Here is a 26,137-nt window from a genome sequence, read left to right on the forward strand (position 1 = left end):
ATTCGCTGAGTAGAGTACGGTTAGATACTACCATTTGGCCAAAATATGACTTAGCAATTATGCTATGAGGCTAACGATTTGACTTCTTATTTTAGGCATAGGCCTCTATGTATATTTTCCTGGTTTTGCCAGTCATTCTGGCAAAATGTCTCAACGGGTCACTAGGCCACTAAAAGCCGTGACCAGGGAAACTTTAGCAGGTTGATACTGTCAGATGACCCGCGGTCACTGCAATCCGTCATCAACCCCAAGAGGATCAACCCATGGGGATTATGCCTCCTCAGTCACTGTGTCAGTGGTACCATGCCCAGCGCACACACACACACACACACACACACACACACGCACACGCACACGCACACGCACACGCACACACACACACACGCGTATAGACGTGCTTGGCACATAGGCGTTGATTGGGATGAATTCCATGAGTACAATTCGTTTAACTTGATGAAGTGTGCGTTTGTGTGTGCGTGTGTGTGTGTGTGTGTGGGTTGACAGGCAGGTGTGTGTGCTTGTGGACGTGCTTCCTGGTGAGGGTCACTCTGACTAGATTGGGGGCTTCAGGTCTGCCATACAGGATCCAACAGGGTCGCTGGCTATGAGGTTAGGATTAGGTTGGGTCCCTGATGTCCCAGCCTACATTCATCAGTCGATACATGAGCTGAATTGACGTAGCAGGTGTCAAACAAATTACCTTTTCATGCATTACGCATGTCATTCTGATCCAAAACACATACGTCAACGATCACATTCTAGAAGATAATATCAGACGATAGTCATAAACCCCACGAGGGTTGGCCTTGGAGTGTGTACTTTGGTCTGGTAGGGGGGGGGGGGGGGGGGGGGGAGCTAGCATCACAGGTTCCTAATCTGCCCACATGCGCACACACACGCACACACACACACACGCACGCACACACGCACGCACGCACGCGCGCACACACACTCACACACACGCACACGCACACGCACACGCACACGCACACTCACGCGCACACACACACACACACACACACGCACACACACACTCACGCACACACCTCCCTCTTCTTTCCTCCAGCAGTCTGATACCACAGAACAGCTAATCCTCTGGCGCTGTGAACCTGGGCCCCTAGCTCTCCGTAGCACAACCCCCCCCGGCCCCCAGGCCCACCCCCAGCGGGTCTATATGGTACCGGGGTAGCGGTGGCAGACGGACCACCCTGCTGCAGTGCTCTGCTGCTGTCTCCCACAGCCCGCCCACGTGAGAGGCTGCCGGGTTCTGGCTATAGCCGAGACCCGGTCGCACAACAGCAGCCATGGGGAACGAGAACAGCACTGAGGAGGCTCCGGTAAGGGCTCTCTCTCTCTCTCTCTCTCTCTGTCTCTCTCTGTCTCTCTGTCTCTCTCTCTCTCTGTCTCTCTCTCTCTCTCTCTGTCTCTCTCTCTCTCTCTCTCTCTCTCTCTCTCTCTCTCTGTCTCTCTCTCTCTCTGTCTCTCTGTCTCTCTCTCTCTCTCTCTCTCTCTCTCTCTCTCTCTCTCTCTCTCTCTGTCTCTCTCTCTCTGTCTCTGTCTCTCTCTCTCTCTCTCCTCTCTCTCTCTCTCTCTCTCTCTCTCTCTCTCTCTCTCTCTCTCTCTCTCTCTCTCTCTCTCTCTGCTCCCTGGCTGCGACACTAACCCTACGATGCGCTTCATGCACTGAGGAAGAGCAGCAGAAAGCTTACGCTGGTGGTTGAGATCGCTCACCGAGAACGATGGTGGATTAGGAGTGATGATCTGGGGATAGGACATCCCAGTCAGGCAGCTGGAGGCTTGTGCACATGTTTCTAGGCTTTAGCGAGATGGCGTTCATGCACTCACTATCGTTCATGTGCCCGCAGGCTTTGCTGACGGTAAAAGCCAAAGAAAAGTTGACTGCTGCTAGAGGGTTTGCTGCTATGATCGATTGTTATTTTGTTGTGAGGATAAATGGGCTTTTGCTGCATGTTCGTGTATGGCTGCTGCTGCCAATACTAAGCCCAAAGGTATGTTACCCACTTAATTGAACATTCATCTGTGGAAAACAGTTGTTTCCACACGTGATTGGAAAGCTCAATTTTGGCTGTGACTAGGATTAAACTGAACCCAATCCTACTCGTGGTCTATAGGCTAAGACAAACTTGCTGTTTGGAGAGTGGGCATTAACATTCTTGCTTTTGCTCTTAATCCGAGTGTGATTTGTTTGGAGGATATAGTTATTTTCGTCACATGTCCCTGTTTGATTTCTGCTTCTGATGTATTTTGGAACTTTGTTGTAGCAACCAGAAGATGGCGACGAAGAGTCTGTTTTTCTATTTCCACCTCAGGAATATCATTATGACATCCCTAAGGTAATGGTGTGTTTGTGTGTGAGTTTTTGAGTGTGTGCGTGCGTGTGTGTGTGTGTGTGTGTGTGTGTGTGTGTGTGTGTGTGTGTGTGTGTGTGTGTGTGTGTGATACACATTGTTATTTTCCTCTAGATATCATTGTGATAGTTAAACACAAGCTAAACTTTAGGCACTAGTGTGTCTTCAAGATTTGTGTTGTTAAGAATGTGAACAACACAATACAAACACGTGTGCAATGCAATAACAAAATAGCCCATCAAACAGGTGGGCATTATGGGATGTAATATGCAGGCCTACCACGGATACATGGGGGATGGATGTAGTTCATACAGTTTAAGATGCATAGCTTCTGTTTTATACATACAGTTTCCTTTTTTGTGCTAGTTGTCAAGAAAATAAATGACAAGATGAAAAACATCCAGCATTTAAGGGAATACAATATACAAATAGGTCCTTGTGTAATGCGCAACAATTACATAACATGGTATGATACTACATCTAATTCATCTAGTTTGATATTCCAGGCATGTGTGGAATGAGGGATGGTCTTGAAGACAAACCAGGATGTTGGTTCGTTAACAACATAGTGCGTTAACGACACCGATATCGTGGTCACACTGGGACGGAGATAAAGATGCTGTCATCACGCTTGTTCGTAGGCTACTGTATATGGCTGGAGCAGAGCGTCCTCGAATGTCACTTGTTATTCTCTAGGGGTCGCTGCTGGACGACCCTTGGCGCATTTCCCAGAATTCACCTGCAGAAGCCTCATGAGCCTCTCCCAATTTATTATGAAGAATAAAATAATAGATACAGTATATATTTAGAAGAGTGGGAGCGAGAGTAGAGAGAAAGATACACACACGTACGCGCACACACACACACACACACACACACACACACACACACACACACACACACACACACACACACACACACACACACACACACACACACACACACACACACACACAGCCTCAAGGTTGTGTGTGGGGGGGGGGGGGGGGGGGGGGGGGGGCAGGGGAGGGGCCAAACATGACTAGTAGGAAAGAGTTGATGGTTGAAGAAGACACGACTTCCTATGTTGACACTTCAGCGTGTCCAGCCTGTTATCCCGCGTTGCTATAGCGCCGTGCAGCCTGCACCTCATGCCGAGGAAACACACCGCTACTCGTCACAGGAGGGGGAGAGAGGAGACGGGACAGGACGGAGAGGAAAGGAAAGGATAGGACAGGGGAGGAGAGGGACTTGCTGAGTCAGTACGGGCAGAGCGTCTGCAGCATGTGCAGGAAGTTTGAGCGTCGACCGACCGACTGCATCAAAGTAGGAATAACAACAATATAGGCATTGATCTCTTCACCGACCATCGTCGAGTCACTGTCCGAATAATGGAGCCTGTCGCCGGGTGAGTAAACACCGAACAACGGTTGAATTAATTGTACAGGGGCGCTGTGTTTAGACTGCATCGATGTTTGCGCGGTTGATTATACACACACGATGCATGGCAACGTTATCTGCAAAGGGCATCACGACACTGTTCATGGCAGAAGTTCTTGGATCGGTGAGACGTAGTTAAACCGTTTGCCCTGTGGTTGCACTTGTGTTTGAGACTGTCATGACTACGGTAGGTAACCGCGATCAGTTTCTTCCTCTCTCACGGTGCTTTCGGCCATGTGGTACACCGACAGTGCTTATGATACACTGGCCGTTCTTATTTACCTGAGCGGGGGGACTGCAATGTCTCGTTTGGCTTGTCAGGGGTGGTTGTGTAGGAGGAGGAGGGGAGAGTGGAGATCAAGACCTGGGTGAGCTGAGTGAGTCAATTGCAACAGTAGGTGAGCTTCATGGGTCAATGGCAACAGCAGGAATACGACACTGCGACTGCCTGCAATACGTTGTTGGTTTGCTCTCTGGTTGTATTGATTTTGGGTTGTCAACATTTTCTTCCTTCTTAGCCCTATAACATTTTAATTTAATAATGAATCACAAAAAAAATCGAATTAATACTTTTTTCACCTGTAAACTTTAATGATAGAGTGATACTACTAATCATACAATTACTGTTAAAATCCACATTATTACATGTCAAGGACACACATGGAACATTGTAAATCCCCCAAAAAATAATAATGCAATTATAAATCCCAGCCTGCTTTCACGTAAAACCCTTACTTCCTTGTAGAAAGTTTCAATTACAAATGAATAAACTCAATATACTATTGTGTAGACCATATTCAATGCCCATTCTTCAATGTTCAGAGGCTTATCACTGTTGTGTGTTTATGTTATTGTGGGTGTACCATTCACCTACCCATACTGAGCAGAGCACATAAACAACCCTCAGCATTTACCCAGTGAGTGCAGCCCCTCATATCGTTGACTAGAATCTTGACTGAGTGCATTCTGCTGTGAAACCTGTGTTTTTGCAATGCGATGTGTGTTGTGGTGTGTTGCCGTGGTCGCATTACTCCCACTATCTGTCAATCATCGCAGGAAGAAGGAAGTCAGCACAGCTTTCCAGTGAACACACACAGAGGTTCTTTTGCAACTTGATTTATAAGAGGAATTGCAAAATAGCTATCTGTGTTTGATCCCAGACTAGCCAAGTTGAGGATTGGGTTCATCATTGTGGTGTATACTTTTACAAAAGCTGTTTTCGTTGTGAATCATACCAACAATGGCAGGTGTGGTGCATATTGTCAGGCCCAGTGGCGATACTCAACCCTCCCAACATCGCAAAACGTTAGCGACCACGAGAAAAATAAGAAGCTCTTGGTATCGTCCTTTGAATCCACAGGTGGTACAATTTCAAACTGCAGGCACACTCTACTCGTACTATATATATCACAACTTTATCTTTGTTGATTTAATACAGGGCTTGTGACTGTGCAAGCAACACTTACCATAATACTTTAATAGGGTAATACCATAAGACCGTGCAGCTGGTGTGTGTGTGTGTGTGTGTGTGTGTGTGTGTGTGTGTGTGTGTGTGTGTGTACGTACTTACTAGTCCTGTTTTTCTCTGGGGGTCCACAGACTGGATCTCGGGAGAGTTTGACTCAAACCACAGCGCTCGGAGAGGGGCCGGGGCGGGCCGAACAGAACACAGAAGCGTCAACGTTGTCCCTGCTGCCGGACATCCCGGTGGTCTGCGGGTTGCCGGAGGAATCCCGGAGCGGGTTCGGAGGGTACAAAGAGCCAGAGGAGGACCACGAGGATGAGCTGGAGTTCCCCCATGACCTGCTGCCCAGCCTAGACTTCAGCAGCGACCTCAACATCTGGGAGTCCTCGCTGGGGTAAGCCTCTGGTTACACACACACACACACACACACACACACACACACACACACACACACACACACACACACACACACACACACACACACACACACACACACACACACACACACACACACACACACACACACACACACACACGTGCGCGGTCCTTGAGAAAAACATACATTAAATACATCGAAAGAATCCATAAGATATACCTTCCACTCTGTTAAATGAATTGGTATTCTTGAGGAACCAATTTTACCCTAAAGCACTTCAGCTCTTCTCATCCGTGAAGGTAGTGGTGGTTTTCACTCCCTCTAGTGTAAAGCCTGCCATGGACTTCCTCACAGCCGTCTAGCGTGTTCTGTCACTTTTTTTAATCCCATCAAAGTATCAAATCAAACTTTACCCGTTTTTCTTGCAAATGCGTCATATTAGTAAGTCAGGCACAGTACAGTACACACTCGCGCCATTCATTTCGCGAGTCATTTGTCGTCTCGGAGCAAGACGATGACCGATGTGGAGGTGAAGCTCTCGCCTGAGAGGTCGGGGAGGAAACAGGTTCTCGCTTGCTTCAGGTCTGGTATAATTCTGATGACTCTGCACTCTTCATGTACGCAGGCTAGCATTGGGTTCTTTTATTCTTCATCTGATAGAAAAACTCTGCATTAATTTAATTTTGGAAAGCGACCCGATCCAAGTCGCACTGAAGCTGTGATACTTAAATTGACCTTCATGTTCACGGCTAAGAAAAAACATCAGTCTTTCTCTCAGGGATAACTGCTTTCCACAATGTTCCAGCTGTAATAGAAACCATTATGGGAAGGAAGGCATTAAACGTTGATTAAATTGATCAAGAATTTATAAGAATTTATCTTGACCTTGACTCAATCTAGCAGACGGGAGATATTCCATCAGCACAAGGTTAATCACAATCTGCAATATTGAAATGAAAAAAGGTTCAGCCATGCAGCCAAAAAAGGATTTAGAAATGAATCCCCCAAAGTGTTATTAATATTCATGTGTTTTAAGGTGCATTCTGAACTGACGGTACTGGGTGTGATTGTGTGTGTGTGTGTGCGTGTGGGTGGATGTTTGTGTGTATAAGCAGCAGAAACAAGGTTAGCTTGGCTGAGAAGAAGGGCGATCAGGTGAATTCCCTTCTGGCAGGTCCGGAGCAGTGCACGGAAATCATCCCCTTGGTGGCTTTAGACTCAAGGTACAACGCATGCTAGGCAGCATGGCTGGTTCTGTAGGAGTGGAGACATGACCATAGACCATAGACCACCAAAGGGCCATCTGCTGTAACTGCCCAAACGAGGGCTTCTGGTTCCATTAAGTTCCTCCCGACAGGTAGGAAGAGCTGATGTCAATTGATTGTCTAAGTGGGCTAAAAGTAACAACATTATGGAATAGTATTGAAGTTGCCAAATAGCTATCTTTGCACTTTGACTCTCTAGGCTTACGCAACTAGTTTGTAAGTAAATACATTTGTTGAAACATTATCTGAACAAACCATAAGGATTTCAGCCTTTTCAGGGTAGGAATAATGGAACCAGAATATATCCAGAAGCCCTGTAATGAAACTTTAGTGGTCTACAGAGCATGGAGTGATAGATAGAAGAGTGCTCATATGTTCTATGAACTTATCCTCAAGTGTGAGGTTGAATGCCAGAACTTGGCTTGGCTGTAGTGTTTTGTGGTGATTTGTTTTAAATTGCAATCTGACTCGTGCACATCTCCTGGATGTGTTGCTTGGCATCGTATGATGCCTCCCGTTTTGAAGGTTTTACTTGATTTTTTTTTTTTACTAATTTGCTCCTAACTTCTTACTAACTTCTTCTAATTCTTGCTGTTAATGTTGACACTTTGTCGTGGTATTAACCAAATGCAAGATGTTAATGAAAAGAGAAGCATCAAACTGGCTAGTAAATAACTGGAGTTCTTAAATGAAAGGTAGCATGGGAAGATGTCTGCAGAAGTCAGCTTATTTCCTGCTATTGAACCCACAGGGGTTGGGTAACCTTTATATGCCTTCAAATTGCCTTCTGCATATTGGAACAAGCCTCTGTGGCAGGCTGGGACTTGCTATAAAGAAACTGTTAGCCACATGCATGCCTTCAGCTAAGTGTACTTTGCACTTTGGAAAAAAAGAAAGAAAAGGGTGTGCCACATGAATTAGATACACACTTGGGCCAAAGTAGAAAGCCTGTGTTGTGAGTGGCTAGCCGGTTGCTAGGGCGAGGTGTATTGTCAGGGAAATCACAGCCCAATCACACAGGCTTGCTTTCTAACGATTCACAATTCCAGCCAGTATTGTTTTATTCCCCACCTGTTTTCACTTGTGGCTGAAGACACACTGAGGTCAAATCAACATTAATTACTTGAGCCTGTGCAGATGTTGTCCTTTGCGAGCATTACTTTTCGAGTGAGAGACGATGATCAAAGGGGTATCATGAGGCTGTCACGCAACACAGGAAGTTCTGTACCGTAACCTTTCTCTGAAGGCACTCAGAAATATGAGGGCAGAATATCCGAGACAATGAGACGATGATAGGGTAGCTTGCAAAGTTCACCCATTACTCCTACTCTAACTGTTTCAGCATGGCTGGCTGACTCTCGTGGCATCCGGCAGCATGGCTCAATCAGTGCATCTTTGCCGAAGAAAAGATAAGATGCCCTGAAACTATCTCTTGTGTGTACTGCGTTTCACCCTGTAATGACGAGCAGAGCAAGCAACACATTCTAACTTTTTGTGGTGTGGTAAAACGTTTTTCCTTTTACGCTCGGTTGTCGACAACCTTGCCTGTACTTAACGGATGGAGTGTGTTTACCGTGGCACCGCTACATGGCTAGCAGTCTGCAGCTAATTGGCATGCTGTTTGCTCCGCCTACATTTCTTCGGACGCACCGCTACTACCCGCAACCGCCCGCCAACCCCGGCAGATATTTACTGGTGCGTCACCCTACCCCGGTCCCAGGCCTCCCGATGGCGGCCCGGGTCTCCCAGGTGTCCACACTTCGCCCCAGACGGCTGCCGTGCCTTCGCCGAGTGTCCCACCCCTGTCCCATCTGCCCCCGTCTGAGGACCGCCTAGACCGGGAGCTCCGAGAGGCCTTCCAGGAATGCGAGGAACAGATGGCCTCGCTGGGTGCATTTGATCCCCCCTCCGAGTGCCCCAACAGCAGCGGGTCCCAGGCGCCGGCCCCGGAGGACAGAGCCGGACAGGCAGAGGTTAACGGGGCCGATGACTCATCAGCCCGGGCTCCAATCGTCGCTCACCCGGGGCATAGTGGCGGTGACCATGGCAACAGCGGCAGCACACATGGAAACAGTGAGGGAGCCGAGTGTCAGAAGGACACTCTCGTGTTTAGTTTTAGGGATTACATACTGGGCACGGACGACGGTGCCGGGAAAGCCCTGGGAGAAAGTCAACAGGGGGAGCAGAACCCGGGAGCAAGGGCGTGTGAACTCCTATTGGAGAGCTCAAAGGAGGAGGCTGAGATCACTGCACAGAGAAACGCGCGTCATCCAATGCAATCAGAGGCATCGTCGGATCTAGATTACGTTAACACGTCGTCCGTAGCGCCTATGCTTAGTGAGCGTGGAGAGGGCGAGGTTAAGCACAAGATTGGAGACGGTATAGATTGTAAAAAAGCCTCCAGAAAGAAAAGCTGCAAGAAAGCTATGCTGGTGGGGTCATACATAAAGAATAAATTACAAAGGGATATTCACTCAGAGGAAGACTCCGATATTAATATGAATGTGACTGAGCAAGAAATGGAAAAGAACCCTGATAGAGTCACTGAGGTGATTCCTCATTCCAGCCCAGGTCCCTGTCTACAAGAAAGGTGCAACACCGCAGCCATTGATTCAGAGACGCATAAACAAGCAGATCTGCAAACAGACGAGGAGCAGGGGATCAATAAAAAGGTGAAGAAGAGAGAAAAAAAGGGACATAGAAAAAAGAAACAGGCCGACAAAAGAGCTGAGATTGCAAAGGCATCACAGTCCGAATGTAGACCTCAAAGTAACACGGATGCAACCGAATCTCCCCCATCAGTGACACCTGCGGGGCTAAACGTTGGGCCTGGCCCAGATTCCCTGGTAAATGCTGAGTCGCTGTCACAGGTGGACGGCCACGCAGCGATGTGTGCGGAAAAGCCTGATGATGGTTTGAATTATAAAAAACAGCTGAGTGCGCTGGAACCGGCCAGCCTCAGGCCCCCACCCGTCACCCCTGGCATCGGTCTCAGTGGGTCGTTGTTGTGTCCCCCTCGCTGCACCCAGGCCCATTCAGACGGTACACAGCAGGCAGACCACCACCCCCATACAGATGACCCACCCGACGGTGCCCCGTACACCCCCACCTCGGAACGAGAGTTAACCGGTTCCATCCAGGTCGTCCACCACATGCTGAAAGAAATCCAGCATTGGAACTCCGTCAACCCGAGTACTACTTTAGGCACCGTTGACAGCGAAACGTCAACGGTTGACTCACGGGAGGATGTGTGCGCCTCGCAAGAAGAGCGACGCACCGAGGGGGGAAACAGCCCACTCACCCGGCAGCCAGCTCCAACTTCAGTAGGAGACGGTGGGAGGGAACCTGCCCTTTTAGATGCTTCAGCAATAGCCAACGGGTTGCCATTGACAACACCCACGGCGGCAGAATTTATAGAAGGTGAGGGAGAGGGAGAGAAGAGCGAGAAGAGTGATTCGCCGGAGAGTGCTGCCGCTGTAGCAGTTAGAGTAAGCCCGGCGGCCGGGGGTGAAGGAGGCTCGGGGGGAACGGAGAGCGATGCGGGAGAGGAGAGAGAGGACAGCGATCTGGACAGGCTCGTCCTGCTCTCGTTAATAGGCACACAGGAGAAGTGCTCCCTCGCATTCTCATTCGAGGAGACGTTCGCAGAGGATCCCGGCTGGGCGAGCGTCGACAGCGATAATACAACGCCGCACAACTCTGAAGAAGAGGTAGCGAAGGACCCGTCGGACGACGACGATTTTGAGCAAGTGACTGTACGCTCCGGAGCGGAGAGCCAGGCGTTAAAGCAGCCCCCTGGGACCGGGGATTGTATCGAATCATCTCTGCAGAAACACAGCGCTGTGGAGAGAGGGAGAGAGGGAGAGGGAGAGGGAGGAGGAGGGAGAGTAGGAGGGGGAGGAGGAGGAGGAGGAGAGGTGGCAGAGAGAGGAGGGCTAGTGAGAGAACACCGTTCGGCCAGCCAGCCAGAACGCTCCGCATGTGGGGTGTCATCAGCTGAGACGGAGAGGCGACCGCCCCCAGAAGCTGCCGAGTCACAAGCGGAGTCACAGCGCCGTGGCCAGCCTGTTGCTGCTGCTGCTGCCACCGTCGAGAGCCCCTCCGTCACACAGCGCGGCCGCCCCGAGCCGGAGCCGGAACCGGAGCTGGTGCAGAGCCGAGGGACGGTCCCTTTATGCGATTCCTCTCAGCGGTGCCGCGGCGATACAGAGGCAGACACACAGGATGGCCGTAAACCGAACACGGTCGCAGCGGAAAAAGCGTTTACCCCGGGACCCGTTCGTCAGGACGCTTCAAGCGCACGGAGGACGGAGGAGATCGATGACAATGGAACTGGTCAGTGCTCTGCTTTCCTCCCTTTGAACACTGTGAGTGACAGCCCCAGTGAGGGGACGGAGGGTCAGCCAGTCCACACTGGTGACAGCACTGCAGATCCTTTTATTGCCACCTCCACCGCCGACAGTGGTGCAGCTCAGCCCGGGGAACTAGTTCACAGCCAGGGCACCGCCGGTGGCACCATGTCCGGAGCAACAGGGGTGGCAAGAAGCGACCACAGTGGAGGCAACAGGAGGGTTCACTTTAACGACGGCGTGAAACCGGGGGACACCTGCTCTGTGGGGCTCAGGAGCACCGCTCCTCTGGACCTGGGCTGCGCCTCTCTGCCGCCGTTGACCGTACACGAGAGTCTACGACATCCCGTGGTGGAGACGAGCTACAGTTTCTTCCAGGAGGTCCTAAGTTTGCAGAAGCAGGACATCCCAGCAGACATGGCACCTAAAGGGGATGAATCAGCAAAACGCACGCCGACCGAACGCCCGGAACCGAGGGAAGATGTAAAGGCGGCCGGGGCGGATGATCAGATGAACGCCGTTGAGGAGAAGCAAGGAAAAGGTCAGCTGCTGAATAATAACAACAAGGCAGACACAACAGAGGTGCGTGTGAAGTCAGGGAGACACGAGGTCTGCGTGGAGAACAATGGGCAACTCCCTCCACATGAGATGAAACAGGGGCGTGTTGAGGACGGGCCTGACCCTTCAATCCCAGCGCAACGTACAGAAGGTCCCCTGGGTATCCTTTCTTCCTCCATCCCCCAGGCGACACCCAATGTGGAAGTGTCTGACGGCTCTCCGCCGGCAGTTCCTATAAAGGATGCCCCAGCAATTAATACATCAGACGGCCCCGGGAAGCTAAAGACTGATGTCAAAAACGACGAGAAAAACGTAGAGAGTCTTGGAAAAAAAGGTCAGTTGGTTGATAAAGATATCAGTGGTGCTAACTACACAGCAGACACTCAATCAGTAGACCAGGTTTGTGCGAGTACAATTATTGATAAAATGCCAGTTCCATGTGCTGGGGAGAAGAGGCAGGTTAATCACGATGATTGTATTGACATTTCACACAGAGTTGTTAATGGTACAGCTGCTCTCGCTGAGAATGAAAAAAACGCTGCCTCTGACTCTGGTGATGTAAACACTGAACAGGGAAAGTTGAAAGAGGGCAGCGAGGCAGACAGACAGGGCGTTGCTACAGCGTGCGTATCTCTTGTTAAAGAGAAGGAAATAAGACCAATAAATGGATTAGTCGGTGCCAACAAGGATCCAGAGTCACCCCAGGTCCGTGATACTGATGTCATGGCCGTCGTTGTTAAAGAGGAGGTTGATGACCAGTCTTCTATCTGCTCCCTGACAAAGCTCTCTGTTGATCCCCTGGCTTGTTATCCTCAGAGTGACGACTCCATGTTAGCTCCCGTTGGGAAAATATCTACAGACCTGCACTCTACTCTGTCACACCCATTGGACTTAACCATTGCTGCTGGCCTGGAGCCAACTAATACACCAAAAGGTGAACAGGACGCTAGCTTGATAGAAATTGCTGCTCTTTCCACAGAAGACTCCTCAGAGACTTTAGATCACGTAACCCATGACCAACCTCTTCCTGGCAATCAACAGTGGGCCGGTAAACCTGCCCTGGCTCTAAAACCCCCAGGGCCTATGCTGAGTCACCTAGAGTCTATTAACGACTGCGACATCTCTCTTCCTGCCCCGCCAGGAAACCAGGGCACGGAGAATGACAACAGTAAAATCTCTGTGAATGTAATGGACACTAATGATCTGGTAAATGATACAAAAGATGCCCCAAAATGTATTTCTGAACATGAGGATCCTGCTACTGCAGCCTTGGATAATTCACCTGACGTCCTTATTATATCTCCCACTAGGGAGATGGATAAACAGAAGCAGCCAACTCATTCTCCCTGTGCAATACGGCCAGCGGCTGAATCTGATGACGCCATTGCTCAAACTCAATTCAGAACCGAGTCGGGGCTGAAGTCGCCCATCCTCATTGAGCCCAGTAGTTGTGACGCATCCCTTATAGACGGGCTGATACATGTGGGTCCAGCGCCGAGAGTCATCTCGGTGCTCAACCAGGACAACATGAAAGGGATGGATAATAATCATAATTCCCCCTTTGATGTGGCCGAAACGCAACCAGATGAAAAACAAAAGGACACAAAGGAGTCCTGCGGAGAGGGAACAGCTGACTCACCCCCACGGCAGGACAACGGGTCAGATGGAGCAGCCGGCGGGGAGGTCGGAGACCTTCCATCAATCAAACCTAAAGCAGGAGACACCGAGCCGTCGAAAGAGAGTAGCGATGGGATCAGCGGAATAGAGATGGAGGCCGGGACTCCCACACCCGCTCACAACGATCTCACCGCTGCACACGCCACGTTGACTTCTGAGGGCATGTTGTCCGGTGATGATTATCAGTTGGTTTGGGTCAACGACCTGCAGCAGAAACCGACCGCAGCAACAGCTGAACAAGAACCACAAGAGCTCATTGAGGAAGGGCGGGATTCAGCTGGGACTCTATATGAGTCTGCCAGTAGCGGCGTGTTGACGGATGAGGACCACAGTGTCAGAGCTGAAGACCTGGAAGTGAGTAGAAGTGAGGAAGAGGGAGGAAAGGGCGCACGAGGGGTTAACAAAGCAAACGCTGCGAACGATTTAAATAAGACTGTAGTGGCTGTTGAAAGAGAGACTTTAGCCTACACAGAAATAGCAACAGTTTGCACACATGAAAGTGCAAAAACACCGGGGGAGAGCACGCATCAAAGCACTCCTTCAGAAGCTGCGCGGTCAAGCCCAGATTTGATGTCAAAGGATGTGTTTGGGCGTGACAGGGGTTCTGAGGGTCAAGGAACAACTGTTTTCCCACCTTCACGTCAAGAGCGAGATGGGAAAGCTGAATCCACAGAGAAGACTGTAGCCCTTGTTGGTGAATCTGCCCCAACCCTGACCTTTCCTGGAGAGGCGCCACTTTTATTGCAGGTTAGCGGGAATGGGCTCGATTTTCCAACAGTGCATACGACAAACCAATCCAAGGATATTTGTGCCGGAAAAGCAGACATTCTGAGTTCAGAGTTTCCAGAGCAACCAAAAACCCTGGAAAAGACTCCCAGTGCTGCTGCAACTGTAGAAATCAAGGGGTCTGGCCTTCAGCAGTCTGATATTCAGGGTGCAGTGTGTGAGCCTCACGAGCTGCAGAGCTCGAACGAAAGTGCAGTGTCACAGAGCCGAACAGTGGCACAAACACCCATAAAAGGCCCTGACACGACACAGCCAGACAAAGCATCCTTGGATGAAAAGAAAAAGGCCAGCCAGGGGTCGGACAATAATAAAATGGGCGCGATAAACAATGAGCCGGAGGAGAAACAGAGGCCTGTAAAAGCAACCGGTGCCGCTGACGTCGTCGGTTCTGGCTCAGTCCGACGCTCGGACATGCACGGCAGTGCGGTAACCGACCGTGTTGAGACATCCGCTCTGCATCGCGTCAGTGGGCCGGGGACCGGAGCTCACGTTAGGATGCCAGAAGCAGAGGACAGTATTTCAGCCGGTGATCAAGTTATCGATCACAGTGGGGACGCCAGCCCTTCGGTCCTAGCTGCTTCCAAGCGTCCGGAAGACCTTGTGGAGATCGATGCAGCTGCTGACACGGCTTCTTCCTCAGACCGAGTCCCAGGGGATAAAGGGTCGGTCATGCCGCCGCACACAGACCCCATTGAGGACGCCAGTCCTCCGTTGATCGAATCAAAGACCCAGAGGGGACATGAAGAGGCTTCTCTAGGTTCGGCCCTAGGGCCCGACCTCCCAGCAGCAGATTTGGAGGGAGAAGCCTCTGCCGCCATCTATGCTACCGTACAAGTGTGCGCGAGCGCGGCCCCTGTCCCGGAGCCCCAGACCAAGATGTCACAGAGTCCTGATCTGGGGATAACGGGAACCAGACAGGAACCAGAGACAGACTGGATCCAAGGGTTGAGAGAAGCCGCGCGCCTCTGTGAACTCAAGAATGAAGGCCAGGCATCTGATTTACAAACAATTTTAAGGTAACGTGTGTGTGTGTGTGTGTGTGTGTGTGTGTGTGTGTGTGTGTGTGTGTGTGTGTGTGTGTGTGTGTGTGTGTGTGTGTGTGTGTGTGTGTGTGTGTGTGTGTGTGTGTGTGTGTGTGTGTGTGTGTGTGTGTGTGTTGAAGCGTCGTCACTATTTGCATTTGAAGGTGTTTGAGCATCGACAGTGACACACGGCACTTAGAGAGAGCGGGGCGTGTAAGACTCACTCCATTCAACAGCTCTCAACATGGTTGAATTGAGTAAAGGGCAGCATAGGAAGCCATGCATATCCCCCCCCCTCCTAATGTGTTACACATAAAAGGGTGCTAGCATGCTGCCACACGTACAGAGGATTAGCTAGTCCTCTCTGTGGTTCTTTCCCTCCTGCCACTGCTCTTGTGCAGCTAGCCTCATAATGTTGATGTGTCAGTCTCTACAGTTAATTCAACACCAGGCCAGGGCAATAGCGTGAATCATTGGTTGTGTAAATATACGTCACTGCCACGTTTTAGTGTAATTAGCGTTTTTAGTGTTGAGGTAAAGCTGTCTCGTGTCACGTTTACACCGCAGCAAACACCTTTGTGGAAATACTTAGCATCTCAAGGGAATAAACGACATCCACCCACTACTCAATAAACCCAAAGGATTCTCTGAATCAATCGTGTTTTCTGCAAGAAACTTCAACTCGTTAACAAAAGCGATGACTGCAGCGAAAAAGTCAAATTGTGCAGTTTTCTTCTTTATTTCTTCTTTTATGCAATAACCGTCGTTTGATTAATGGCTCCTTACGAGCCGTGTCCCAGAGCACAGTGTGATAATGAATATGAATGAGGAAGTGCAGACAGAGCGGGACTTTGTAGTGATGTGAACACAGGTCAGATGACTCTGCCCCAGATATCCAAGGGAAGTAATGCGGCCCATTATACACAAAGGGATGACCTCATCCGTGACATCAGCTCATCTCTCCGGGGCAAGAATGGACCTTTTCTCACCCACAGCTGTCTCCTCGTCGCCGTGGAACACACACACACACACACACACACACACACACACACACACACACACACACACACACACACACACACACACACACACACACTCTGTCTCTGTCTCATTGCACACACACGTAAAAACCTTCAAAGCACCTGTGTGCAAGCAAAACAACAGTTGTCCTTTGTAAATAATTTTCCTGTGTACTTTCCGTCAAGCAAACAGGGCCCCGCTTAACTGCCTTCTCCTGTATTGCTTTTCCCAGGCCCCTCCCATCTCTGGAGTCTCCACAACTAGACTTTCTCACCCCCACCGCGGAGACCTCCGTTCCACTCAGTCTGCCGGACAGCACACTGACAGCGGCAGCAGAGGAGCACCGCACTGCAAACACTGCGCCTGTGGAATATGTGCAGAAACCGGGAGAGGTTTTGAATAGGACAGTCGAGCCGGTACTGCTTCAAGAAGCAGTAACGAAGGCGGAGAAACTTCCAGAACCAGTGAGGTTGCCAGAGATACTTCCGGCACCAGTGAAGTTGCCAGAGGTACTTCAGGAACCAGTGAAGTTGCCAGAGATACTTCCTGAACCAGTGAAGTTACCAGAGATACTTCCTGTACCAGTGAAGTTACCAGAGAAACTTCCAGAACCATTGAAGGAGGTTGCAGAGATTCCAGCGCCAGTTAAGGAGTCGGTACACCTTCCTGAACCAGAAAAGCTATCGGAGCAACTTCCTGAACCAGTGAAGCTACAAGAGAAACTCCCGGAACCAGTGAAGCTACCAGAGAAACTTCCTGAACCAGTGAAGCTACCAGAGAAACTTCCTGAAACAGTGAAGCTACCAGAGGAACTTCCAGAACCAGTTAAGCTGCCAGAACAGCTCCAAGATCCAGAGAAGCTACTAGAACAGCTCCAAGATCCAGAGAAGCTACCAGAGAAACTTCCTGAACAAGAGAAGCTACCAGAGAAACTCCCTGAACCAGAGAAGCTACAAGAGAAACTCCCTGAACCAGAGAAGCTACCAGAGAAACTTCCTGAACCAGATAAGCTACCAGAGAAACGTCCCGAACCAGAGAAGCTATCGGAACGGCTCCAAGAACCAGTGGAGATACCACTACAGCTCCCAGAACCAGTAAAGGAGTCTATACAGCTTCCAGAACCAGTGGAGATACCAGTACAGCTTCCAGAACCAGTGAAGCAGTCTGTAAAATCTCCAGACCAAGTAAAGCTATTGGAACTACTGCAAGAACCAGTGGACATACCAGTACAGCTTCCAGAACCAGTGGAGCAAATAGCAAACCTTTCAGAACCAGTAAAGGTACTCGATCATTTACCAGAACCATTGAAGCAGACAGAACCGCTTCCAGAACCCTTAAAGGTACCTGTAGAACAACCAAAAGAAGAAGTAGTTCCAGAACAACCAAAACACTCACCAGAGCTCACAGAACCATCAAATAATTCTGTAGAGTTCTCCGAACCACTAGAGGAGCTCAACAACCTTCCACAAGTCCAAAAACCAACTTTGACCTCAGAACCTGAAAATGGCACAGAACAATTGAAGACATCGTTTGACTTCCCTGAACAAGGACAAGAAGCTGCAGCACTCGGAGAACCGCTGAAGGAACCGATCACTGAGCCAACCAGGGAAGCAGAAGAGCTACCTGCTGGGAGCCCACCAGTGGAACCAGTGAGCCCACGAGCTGAGGGAACCCCAGTAAGCGACACAGTCGAGGATCCAGCGGAAGAGCCACACAGCCCTGAGTGAGTATTGATCCAATCTATGCATGTATTGATATCCCAATTATGAATTATGACCATTTGTTCGCCAGGTTGGGGAGTGTTATGCTTTTGTCTTAGAGATGCTTGTGACAACACCAGAATAAATGTCATGGTTGAAGGAAAAAGAACAGTGTGGATAAGAATCATCAAAACAGTTTAAATACAGAGACCGAACAGCCGTCAGGGTAGACAGTGAGGATACTCTTTTCTCAGAGCTTTAAGTAGTCTGGGCTTGAACTTCAGCGCGGTGGAAATGACAGAGGAGACTTGTTACTAATATCCCCAGGCCCGTGGGAAGCCACAGGAAATACCGTGTGTATTCAGAGGTCGGCAGAAGCCACACTCGCCATGCTGTGGGACTCAGGTCGTAGGTCTCCATGAGCTAATAGTTCCCATAGCAGCCCTGCTTTGCTGTCCAACACTGGGAGGGGTCCGGTCAGCTGTGGCCGTCTGCGGTCGTCCTAGGGGGTTTCGATTGGACGAGAATCAAGAGTGCTGCGTTGCGTGTATTAAAGCTGTTTTCTTTATGCGTTTATGGCACTGCTTTAAACGCGTTATGCTCTGTAGAAAACCTCCTCAATGATTTGCACGCAATAAAATGCGGCATAACTTCTCCTTATTAACAGTTTTAACTGTTATGAACAAATTAACTTTTCTTTGTTTCTTTCACTTCATGTACTTTTATTTTATCCAATCAATAAGTGAATGTTGCTGAAGTTAGCTTTTGTGTTGTGAAACAAACTCACAGATACATGCTAATGGTAGCCGTCACAGCACCAACTTTATTTGATTATCACTTTATTGATGATCTTTCTTTCTGACGCTGTCTTTACTGTCACCACGCGCACACGCACATGCGCACACACACACCAAAGAGAACCCTGACAGCAAATGCTGTCTGTCAATCCCAACACATGCTCTCTCAGTCCTGGCGAAGACAGAGTAACCACAAACCACAGAGAGACGCAGGAGGAATGAGACTATCACTTGCGCCACACATGTATATTATTAATAGTTGGTGTGTGTTGTCACAAGCAAATGTATACGTCCAGAGTTACCACAGAAAGACACTGAATAGGAGTATATCGCCATACACGACTATTATTAATAGTCTGTGTGCGTGGCATAGTTACTACAGAAAGACATGACCATTCATCATTGAACATCATGTATTGTACTTGAATAACATTGTGTGAATAGTGTGTGTGTGTGTGTGTGTGTGTGTGTGTGTGTGTGTGTGTGTGTGTGTGTGTGTGTGTGTGTGTGTGTGTGTGTGTGTGTGTGTGTGTGTGTGTGTGTGTGTGTGTGTGTGTGTGTGTGTCAGAGAGAAGGGGGAGAGAGAGATGTCTTCCCTGAATGAAAGGGAACGAGAGGAATGTGTTTGCATGGTCATGTGTGGGTGTGTGTTAGTGTGCGTCTGTAAGTGCGCGCTTGTGTGTGTGTGTGTGTGTTCCTTCACCCCGCCCCCCTAGTGAGGCTGTTCTAGCTGTCGCTCCTCCCCAGTGTGCTGCAGCAGCAGCAGCAGCAGGAATTCGGGAATCTGACACACACACACACTTACTCAGTCACACACACACACACACACCAACACAGCAGACATGGTGGAGCAAACGCCGGAGCTCAGAGAAACAGCGGCGCATGTGCCCGTGTGAGCGAGAGAGGCTCAGTCAGAGGGAGAGACCGAGAGAGAGGGAGAGAGAGGCCGACAGAGTGAGGTTTGGTTGAGTGGGCTCTGGTGTTTTAAGTGGATCTACCGCTAAAGGGGGCGCTTTTCCATCGCTTAGTTCTGAAGTTGTCTGGTGGATTCCTCTGTGGCTGACCGCCGGGTGAGTTGATGTTTGAAATGACTGTTGATGGGGTGTGTGTGTGTGTGTGTGTGTGTGTGTGTGTGTGTGTGTGTGTGTGTGTGTGTGTGTGTGTGTGTGTGTGTGTGTGTGTGTGTGTGTGTGTGTGTGTGTGTGTGTGTGTGTGTGCGTGCGTGCGTGTTTGTGTTGACGGTACACTCTGTGGCAGATGGACCGTAGGTATCTGTCGCTAATTCCACTCTGACTCCTCTGACCTCACCAGATGGGAGGGAGGAGGAAACGAGGGAAGCAGGGCGACGAGGGCGTGCGAGTGGGGGGGGACGGAAGAAAACAGGCAGCGGCGAAAAGCCAAGTGGCGTGTTGTGAAATGCGGTTTCAAGTCGCAGCGTGTTTCCCCTTCCTTCCCTTCCTTCCCGGACTGCGCCGCCGTCTCCCTTCATTCATGACTCGCGGCGTGCAGGATGTTCACTGTGGCCTCCTGACGTCCACTTGTGCCCCCCCATGTTTGTTTAAACTCTGGCCTTAGCACGGAGGTTACCCTCAACCGTCCACGCTCTGTTCCCCCCCCCTCCCTGCGTGTCCCGACGCGGACAGTTCAAGCGGTGAGGCTTGACGTCTGCGTTCAAACCGACACGACAGCTTGTCGGTTGAACGGTGCTGACATGTCGGACAGTAGCGTTTTCAGGTTTTGGTTTTGTTAAAGAAGCAAGCCGGCCTTGAAGGGGATTTGAGTGTGTGTGTCTTTCCGTGTCATTCTTCTGTGAGTCATGTGTTGCGGGTTGTAAATGGATGTAGCGCAGCACCCCGCACTCCACCACAAACTGACCAGATGTCTAGCTTTGTAATACACACCCGGCTTAGTAGCTCTTAGTAATATTTTCCAAGGTTTTTGACAGATAAGCCGGCAAGATTTGCTGACTCTTTGGGCTGACTTGGATGAGTGTTTCACTTGGGATAGTGACGGATGTTTCTGTGCGTCTTCATGTTGACGTGACGGCTCAAGCTCCTGGGCTTCTGTCCATTAGCACAACCCTTTACCCACATGCCGTCAGGCCGCTCTTATTAAAACACTGACTGTTTATCTCTAAACACTTCTGGGTCATAATGTCGCACTTCATACAGCTGCTTCCAGCAGATTAGTGGGTGTGGGTGTGTGTGTGTGGATGTGGTTGTGGGTGTGTGTGTGTGTGTTTGATAAATGCCAAGTCAAGGCCTGGCAGACAGGCTGATTTCAGGCTGCCTTGCACCAAACACATATTCTTTATTGAATCATATCTTTATTTTATCCTCTGTTCTCGGTTCAAACTGTTTTTGGTTTGCCTTTTGCTTCCGCTGGGTTCTACTTTCTTAGGTTAAATGCTTCCTGGGTGAAACTGGCGTTGCTTCATGTTGAAACTTTTGCGGACCACATTTATCATGCTGTTATTTTGAGGCTGCTTGAGTTGCACTATGTCGGTCACAGATGCAGCCATATGGCTTAGCCGAGCGCTGGGCCCGAAATATGACCGGCCAAGCCCTGGAGCGCTCCTATACATTTAGAAGTGATGGATATCTCCAAGCGACCCGGCTTAAACCTTACCAACCCTTCATCGGGTTTGGCCTTTTGAAACCCTTTCAACATTGTTGTGTGCTCAGTCAAATCAGCCAAACCAGAACTCGAAGGACCTGCCGAGACGCCCTCAAATTAACGTATTTCCCCTGAAGCGCCTCATTAAACGCTATCAACGTCTCGCTGGGGCCAGCACAAAGTTGGAGGCCTCCTGTCTGCTCTGCAGTGAGCTGGAAGGGAGAAGTGGGGCGAGGTGGAGAGACGGAGAGACGGAGGGAGACGTACAGCCGGCCTTCCCGCTGTTATGACTGGTAGCTCAGGCCATTGTGGGGCCTGCTGCACTTCGGCACACTGCAGAGTGCCGTGGTATTTATAGACCCCAAACAAGGGACTGGCCCCAAGTGGGGAACAGCTGCAGAAGGCCGGCCGGTGCCTTGCCTGTCAGATTAGAGCAGCGTGGCTCCCGATAAGAGCAGGCTGGACCGCGGCCAAATCCTCTTCGCCAGGTGGCGGGTGAAGACAGAGTGGGACTGCTGGTCAAGCCGCCAGATTTTTCCCCCTTGCTTTCACTGGATGGAGAGCGCTGCCCAAACGGAGAGAGTCCCGACCGCAGTGCAGGGAGTTCCGGATTAGGAAATGCGTGAGTTTATCGACGACGCGTTGGATGCTTGCATCGTCGTCTGTGGGAGATTCGCGACAGAAAAGTTGTGAAAGTCCCGGGAATAGCAGTTCTATGTTTAGCGACCGGCTGAGCGTGGTGGGTTTAACATTAACATTTTAGAGCAACGCTCTCGAGCCGACGCTGCTATAAGGTAAGTTTGCTAGGCTGTTGGTTTAAACGCTAGACTTTTAGACTCCCCTCGAGGACCAAGTGGTACGGTTGTTGTTAATGTATTCACTGCACAAGGCTAGTCCGCTGACGTCTGCTGTTCCCTCCTCCTCCTCCTCCTCCTCCTCCTCCTCCTCCTCCTCCTCCTCCTCCTCCTCCTTCACAGGCCCTCCCTTGCTGAACAACCCCAGAGAAGTGACTCCCCCTCTGCCTCCTTGCCTCGCAGCCCTCCTCCTCCTCTTCCTCCACCTCCTCCTCCACCAGAGCCTCCTGTCCATCGTGACATTCCTCCTCTTCCGCGTTGGGACGACACCGACTTCCCGACGCCTCCCTCGTCCCCCTCAGAGACCCACGTCTCCCCCACTGCCGTCCCGCTGACCCCCCCTGCATCCCCCAGCACTTTCCCGCCGCCACCCCTTGACCCTGCACCGGCCCCCCCACCGGCTCCCCAGGAAGGACACCCCTGCCCTGCTGCACCTCACCCCCCCACAAGGTATGGTCTCTACCGGCGACTGCAGATCCCATAATGCAACAGGGGTCGCCATCGCTTTGATTTGATTGTTGCACTTTACAGTAAGTGTGCATTAATTAGCCACTTATTAACGTTGGTTAATGCAGTAATACGCATGTATTACTGACTTACTCACGTCTCTTGCCCTCAGATACTTATGGTGTTCATGTTCTAACCCTAACACCTATGCTAATGCTTTACAATTAAGCTTATTACTGCATTAACTAATGTGACTTAATGGTTAATTAATGTAACTGTATTTTAAATTGTTAGTGTTCGATTTTACTTTTGTTGATATGATTATAGCCAGAATATGGGGAAATATGTTTGCTGTACAAAATGTGGTTCATTCACAAGACCTTCAGCCCTGCGCTGAAGATTATACATTTGACCTCATCTCAAGTCTCTATCACATCTTCCAGTTCATTTGATTTTAATGTCATCCGTTTATTCGAATGTGCTCAAAGCCTGACTTGTGTGACTGAACTCTTGTGTTTGCTGCTGCGGGCGGTTGGGTCTAATTCCCCAGATCTGGCTGCCACCTTCACTGTTCAAATCTCCCCTCAGCCTGTTTGATGAAAAGTAGTTGTGTCCTTATCCTCTGAGGCTCTGCCAGGGCTAACTCTCCCAGCTGGTTAAGCCCTCCTTTGACATACTACTAAGTTAACCCACCTATCAGACACAACTGCAGGTCCTGGCAGACCTAGAACAATAACAAACAAATCGGTTAGTCAGTGAAATGTCGTAAGCTTCCATTCATACCAACGCCAACATTATGCTCTGTGCATGCTGTAGTTCCAGTGGTTCCCTTACGCTCTTATTTTGACAGGGCTTACCACGGAAGTAGAGCATGTTTTGTTTGGGGTCGCTGCTGACCACATTGCTGCTATACATAGACATGTTCCGAGGCTATGCAGATGATTGCATGAACTCAAGCGGAGAGTGAATTATATATTTCATATAGTGTGTGTGTGTGCGGTCCAATATTGTAGCCAGCCTTGAGTGAACCCTGAATGGGAGCGTAGCCGAAGTCATCTGGAAACATAGCGGGAGCATGTGTGTGTGGTATCTTCTGACGGTCCTCACAAATGCCTCACTTGTATTCCCTCTTCCTTTTTTGCGATTGTTGTTGTAGCCTCATAATCCTTGTGCTCTCTGTGGAAATAGCAACAACCCAATCAGTGCTGCTACTTGACGAGATGTTGACATTTACATGCAGGCTCTAACTTGCCCCTTCTTTTCATTTCAATATTTTTATCACTTCGCGGGGTTCCGTCATCACTACATGAATAATACTGTATTTTATTTACTGATGGAATGACTCAGCCACTTTTAGTTTTGCAAGGTGCAGTTGCTGTTCTTATCCAGGAGAGGGCGCTGTATCATCTTTTCTGGATCTTATGGATTCAACGGACACACTGTCTCTGCCCCTGTCTGTACACGGAGATAAACCACTACTTCATCATTCATTATTTTGATATTGTCATGTGTACATTGATCACTTTTGACTGAAGACCATTTGGCTTATGGAATAAGCCAAAGATTGTGATAATCATTATGGCAGTGGCAGGCTGAGCCAACCGGCCACATTGTATTATTATTCAACCTGCAGCAGTTTGATTAGTCGCTGTAATAATGTGTACTTCTGCTTACGCATCTATTTACTTTATGTTAAGTTTTAAAATTTGTATTCATTTTATGTTAAGTTTTAATATTTACATAGTCCCCTGTCGGTTTGACAACAGAGCCAATGCAAAGTTGACCTCAGGTAGCCTTGAGATGAAGAAACATTGGATTTGCTCCAGTTTTTGTATGTACTTTAGGGGGTGTTTTATACATCTGTTAATAGCTAAAAAAATTTACTCTAATCATTGCAGTGGGCATTAAGAGAATCCACTGCACTGCGTCAGTCCTGCTGTAATCAAACGTAATGTACAATGCCTGGACGTGTAAAGTACACTCATGTCCTTACCACTTATAGTAGGTACTGGATCTGAAACTCGCACGCAAGGCCACTCTTTACTCCTTAAATAAATCATGTTCATTCATCTCAAACCGTCCTGATTGAATTAAACCAAAGCAGACGTCGGCAATTAAAGACGGAGTAGGGGGAGGAGGAAGAGGAGAATAACATCGAGAATAACAATTTGTTGTGTAGTAACTGCCATAGATGCAAATCCCAAGAGCTTCTTAGGAAAATCTCTCTCGGCTTTCCTACTGCTGCCGGATCCGAGTGCAGCGCTCTATATGAACGTAGAGGTAGGAGATTATTAGTGACCATCCGTTGTTGAGATGCAGTGCTTCTCTATTCTGTGTAATAACACAGAACGTTGCACTCAGATTCAAGGTTTGCTTAATTTGGGTTAAACCGCAATGGTACATTAACGTGGTGTGGAACTGCCTTTCTGGTTTCTGCCACAACTGGGTATTGTACTCGATCATGAGTACAGCAAAACGCATGCTCTCACCAAAGCTCTGCCTTAATAATACATTTGACTCGTGTAGGGTTCTTCTAGGTACTCAAAGTCTATTTACAGAGGGGGAACACGGGGTAAAATCATGTAACAGGGAGGGGTTTGAGGCTGATGAAAGAGGATGCCGACTCTGCAGATTGTGCATCATGTACGGTAGATTTCGGTTCGGAGGAATGATAGAAAATGTAGTGTGTCCGTGTCCATGTCCAGAGTGATATCCAGATGGTCAGAGATGGTGAGGTCAGTGCTGGGCAGGTTGCTGATGGTGGAGTGGGGTGATATGGAAAGAGTGTAAATGTGTGTGAACACGTCAACACGCTAACCCAAGATACAGCAGGGCCTATATGTTCATACAGATTCAACCAATTCTTCTGTACCAGAATGCTAACATTCAATATAGCATTTCGTCCCTCTCGCAGGGCTCCTGGTATGTGGGCCACGCAACCTAGATTCCCTCAGAGCCAACTTATTAATCTTTCAGGAAAATCTGCCGGCATAGTCATCTCGACCTGCTGCCTTGAGTGATGTGAATTTTTTATTTCGTTCTTTACCAGGGCTGAGAGTTCCCTTTCAGCGCAGCACTCTTTGCTGTAGCAGTAGAGATTCATCCTAATTTGAATGGAAGTGATTATAACTCCTAAGGCTGTGCTTTTTTAAACAAGTAGTATTGAATCAATTACATTCAGATTTCACAGTGTCGATATAACATACTATTGATAACCGCCAGAGGCCACAGTGAGGAGAGTAGAGAACCACACATAGAAGATGCAGCAACACCCCTTTGTATTTTAATTACACTTTTGCATTCTTCATTAAAAAAAGACTCTGCTTATTAAGCAATTTTTTTTATTGATTATGTTCCTATTGCAGTCTTGTTATTATTTCTTGCATACACTATGATTGACTGGATGTCCACGTGTAT

The 26,137-nt window shown here is 49.1% G+C and overlaps 1 protein-coding gene across 12 annotated transcripts in view; it reads left to right on the forward strand.

Annotated features, from left to right (window-relative positions):
• tacc2 (transforming, acidic coiled-coil containing protein 2) overlaps positions 1–26,137 on the forward strand; it is a 54,001-nt gene that overhangs the window by 3,104 nt on the left and 24,760 nt on the right. For 4 of the 12 annotated variants that reach the window (XM_060073293.1, XM_060073298.1, XM_060073300.1 and 1 more), the window contains exons 2-6: positions 5,388–5,647; positions 6,745–6,852; positions 8,615–15,280; positions 16,539–18,029; positions 22,397–22,723. In XM_060073293.1, the coding sequence (XP_059929276.1) occupies positions 5,388–5,647; positions 6,745–6,852; positions 8,615–15,280; positions 16,539–18,029; positions 22,397–22,723 (8,852 nt within the window). Of the gene's footprint in view, positions 1–883; positions 1,338–2,282; positions 2,355–3,766; positions 3,976–5,387; positions 5,648–6,744; positions 6,853–8,614; positions 15,281–16,538; positions 18,030–22,396; positions 22,724–26,137 lie in introns of those variants that run through there. The other 8 variants (XM_060073295.1, XM_060073294.1, XM_060073296.1 and 5 more) reach the window with 8 other exon arrangements.

This window comes from Gadus macrocephalus, chromosome 15 (genome assembly GCF_031168955.1).
Source record: "Gadus macrocephalus chromosome 15, ASM3116895v1".
NCBI classification, from domain to species: domain Eukaryota; kingdom Metazoa; phylum Chordata; class Actinopteri; order Gadiformes; family Gadidae; genus Gadus; species Gadus macrocephalus.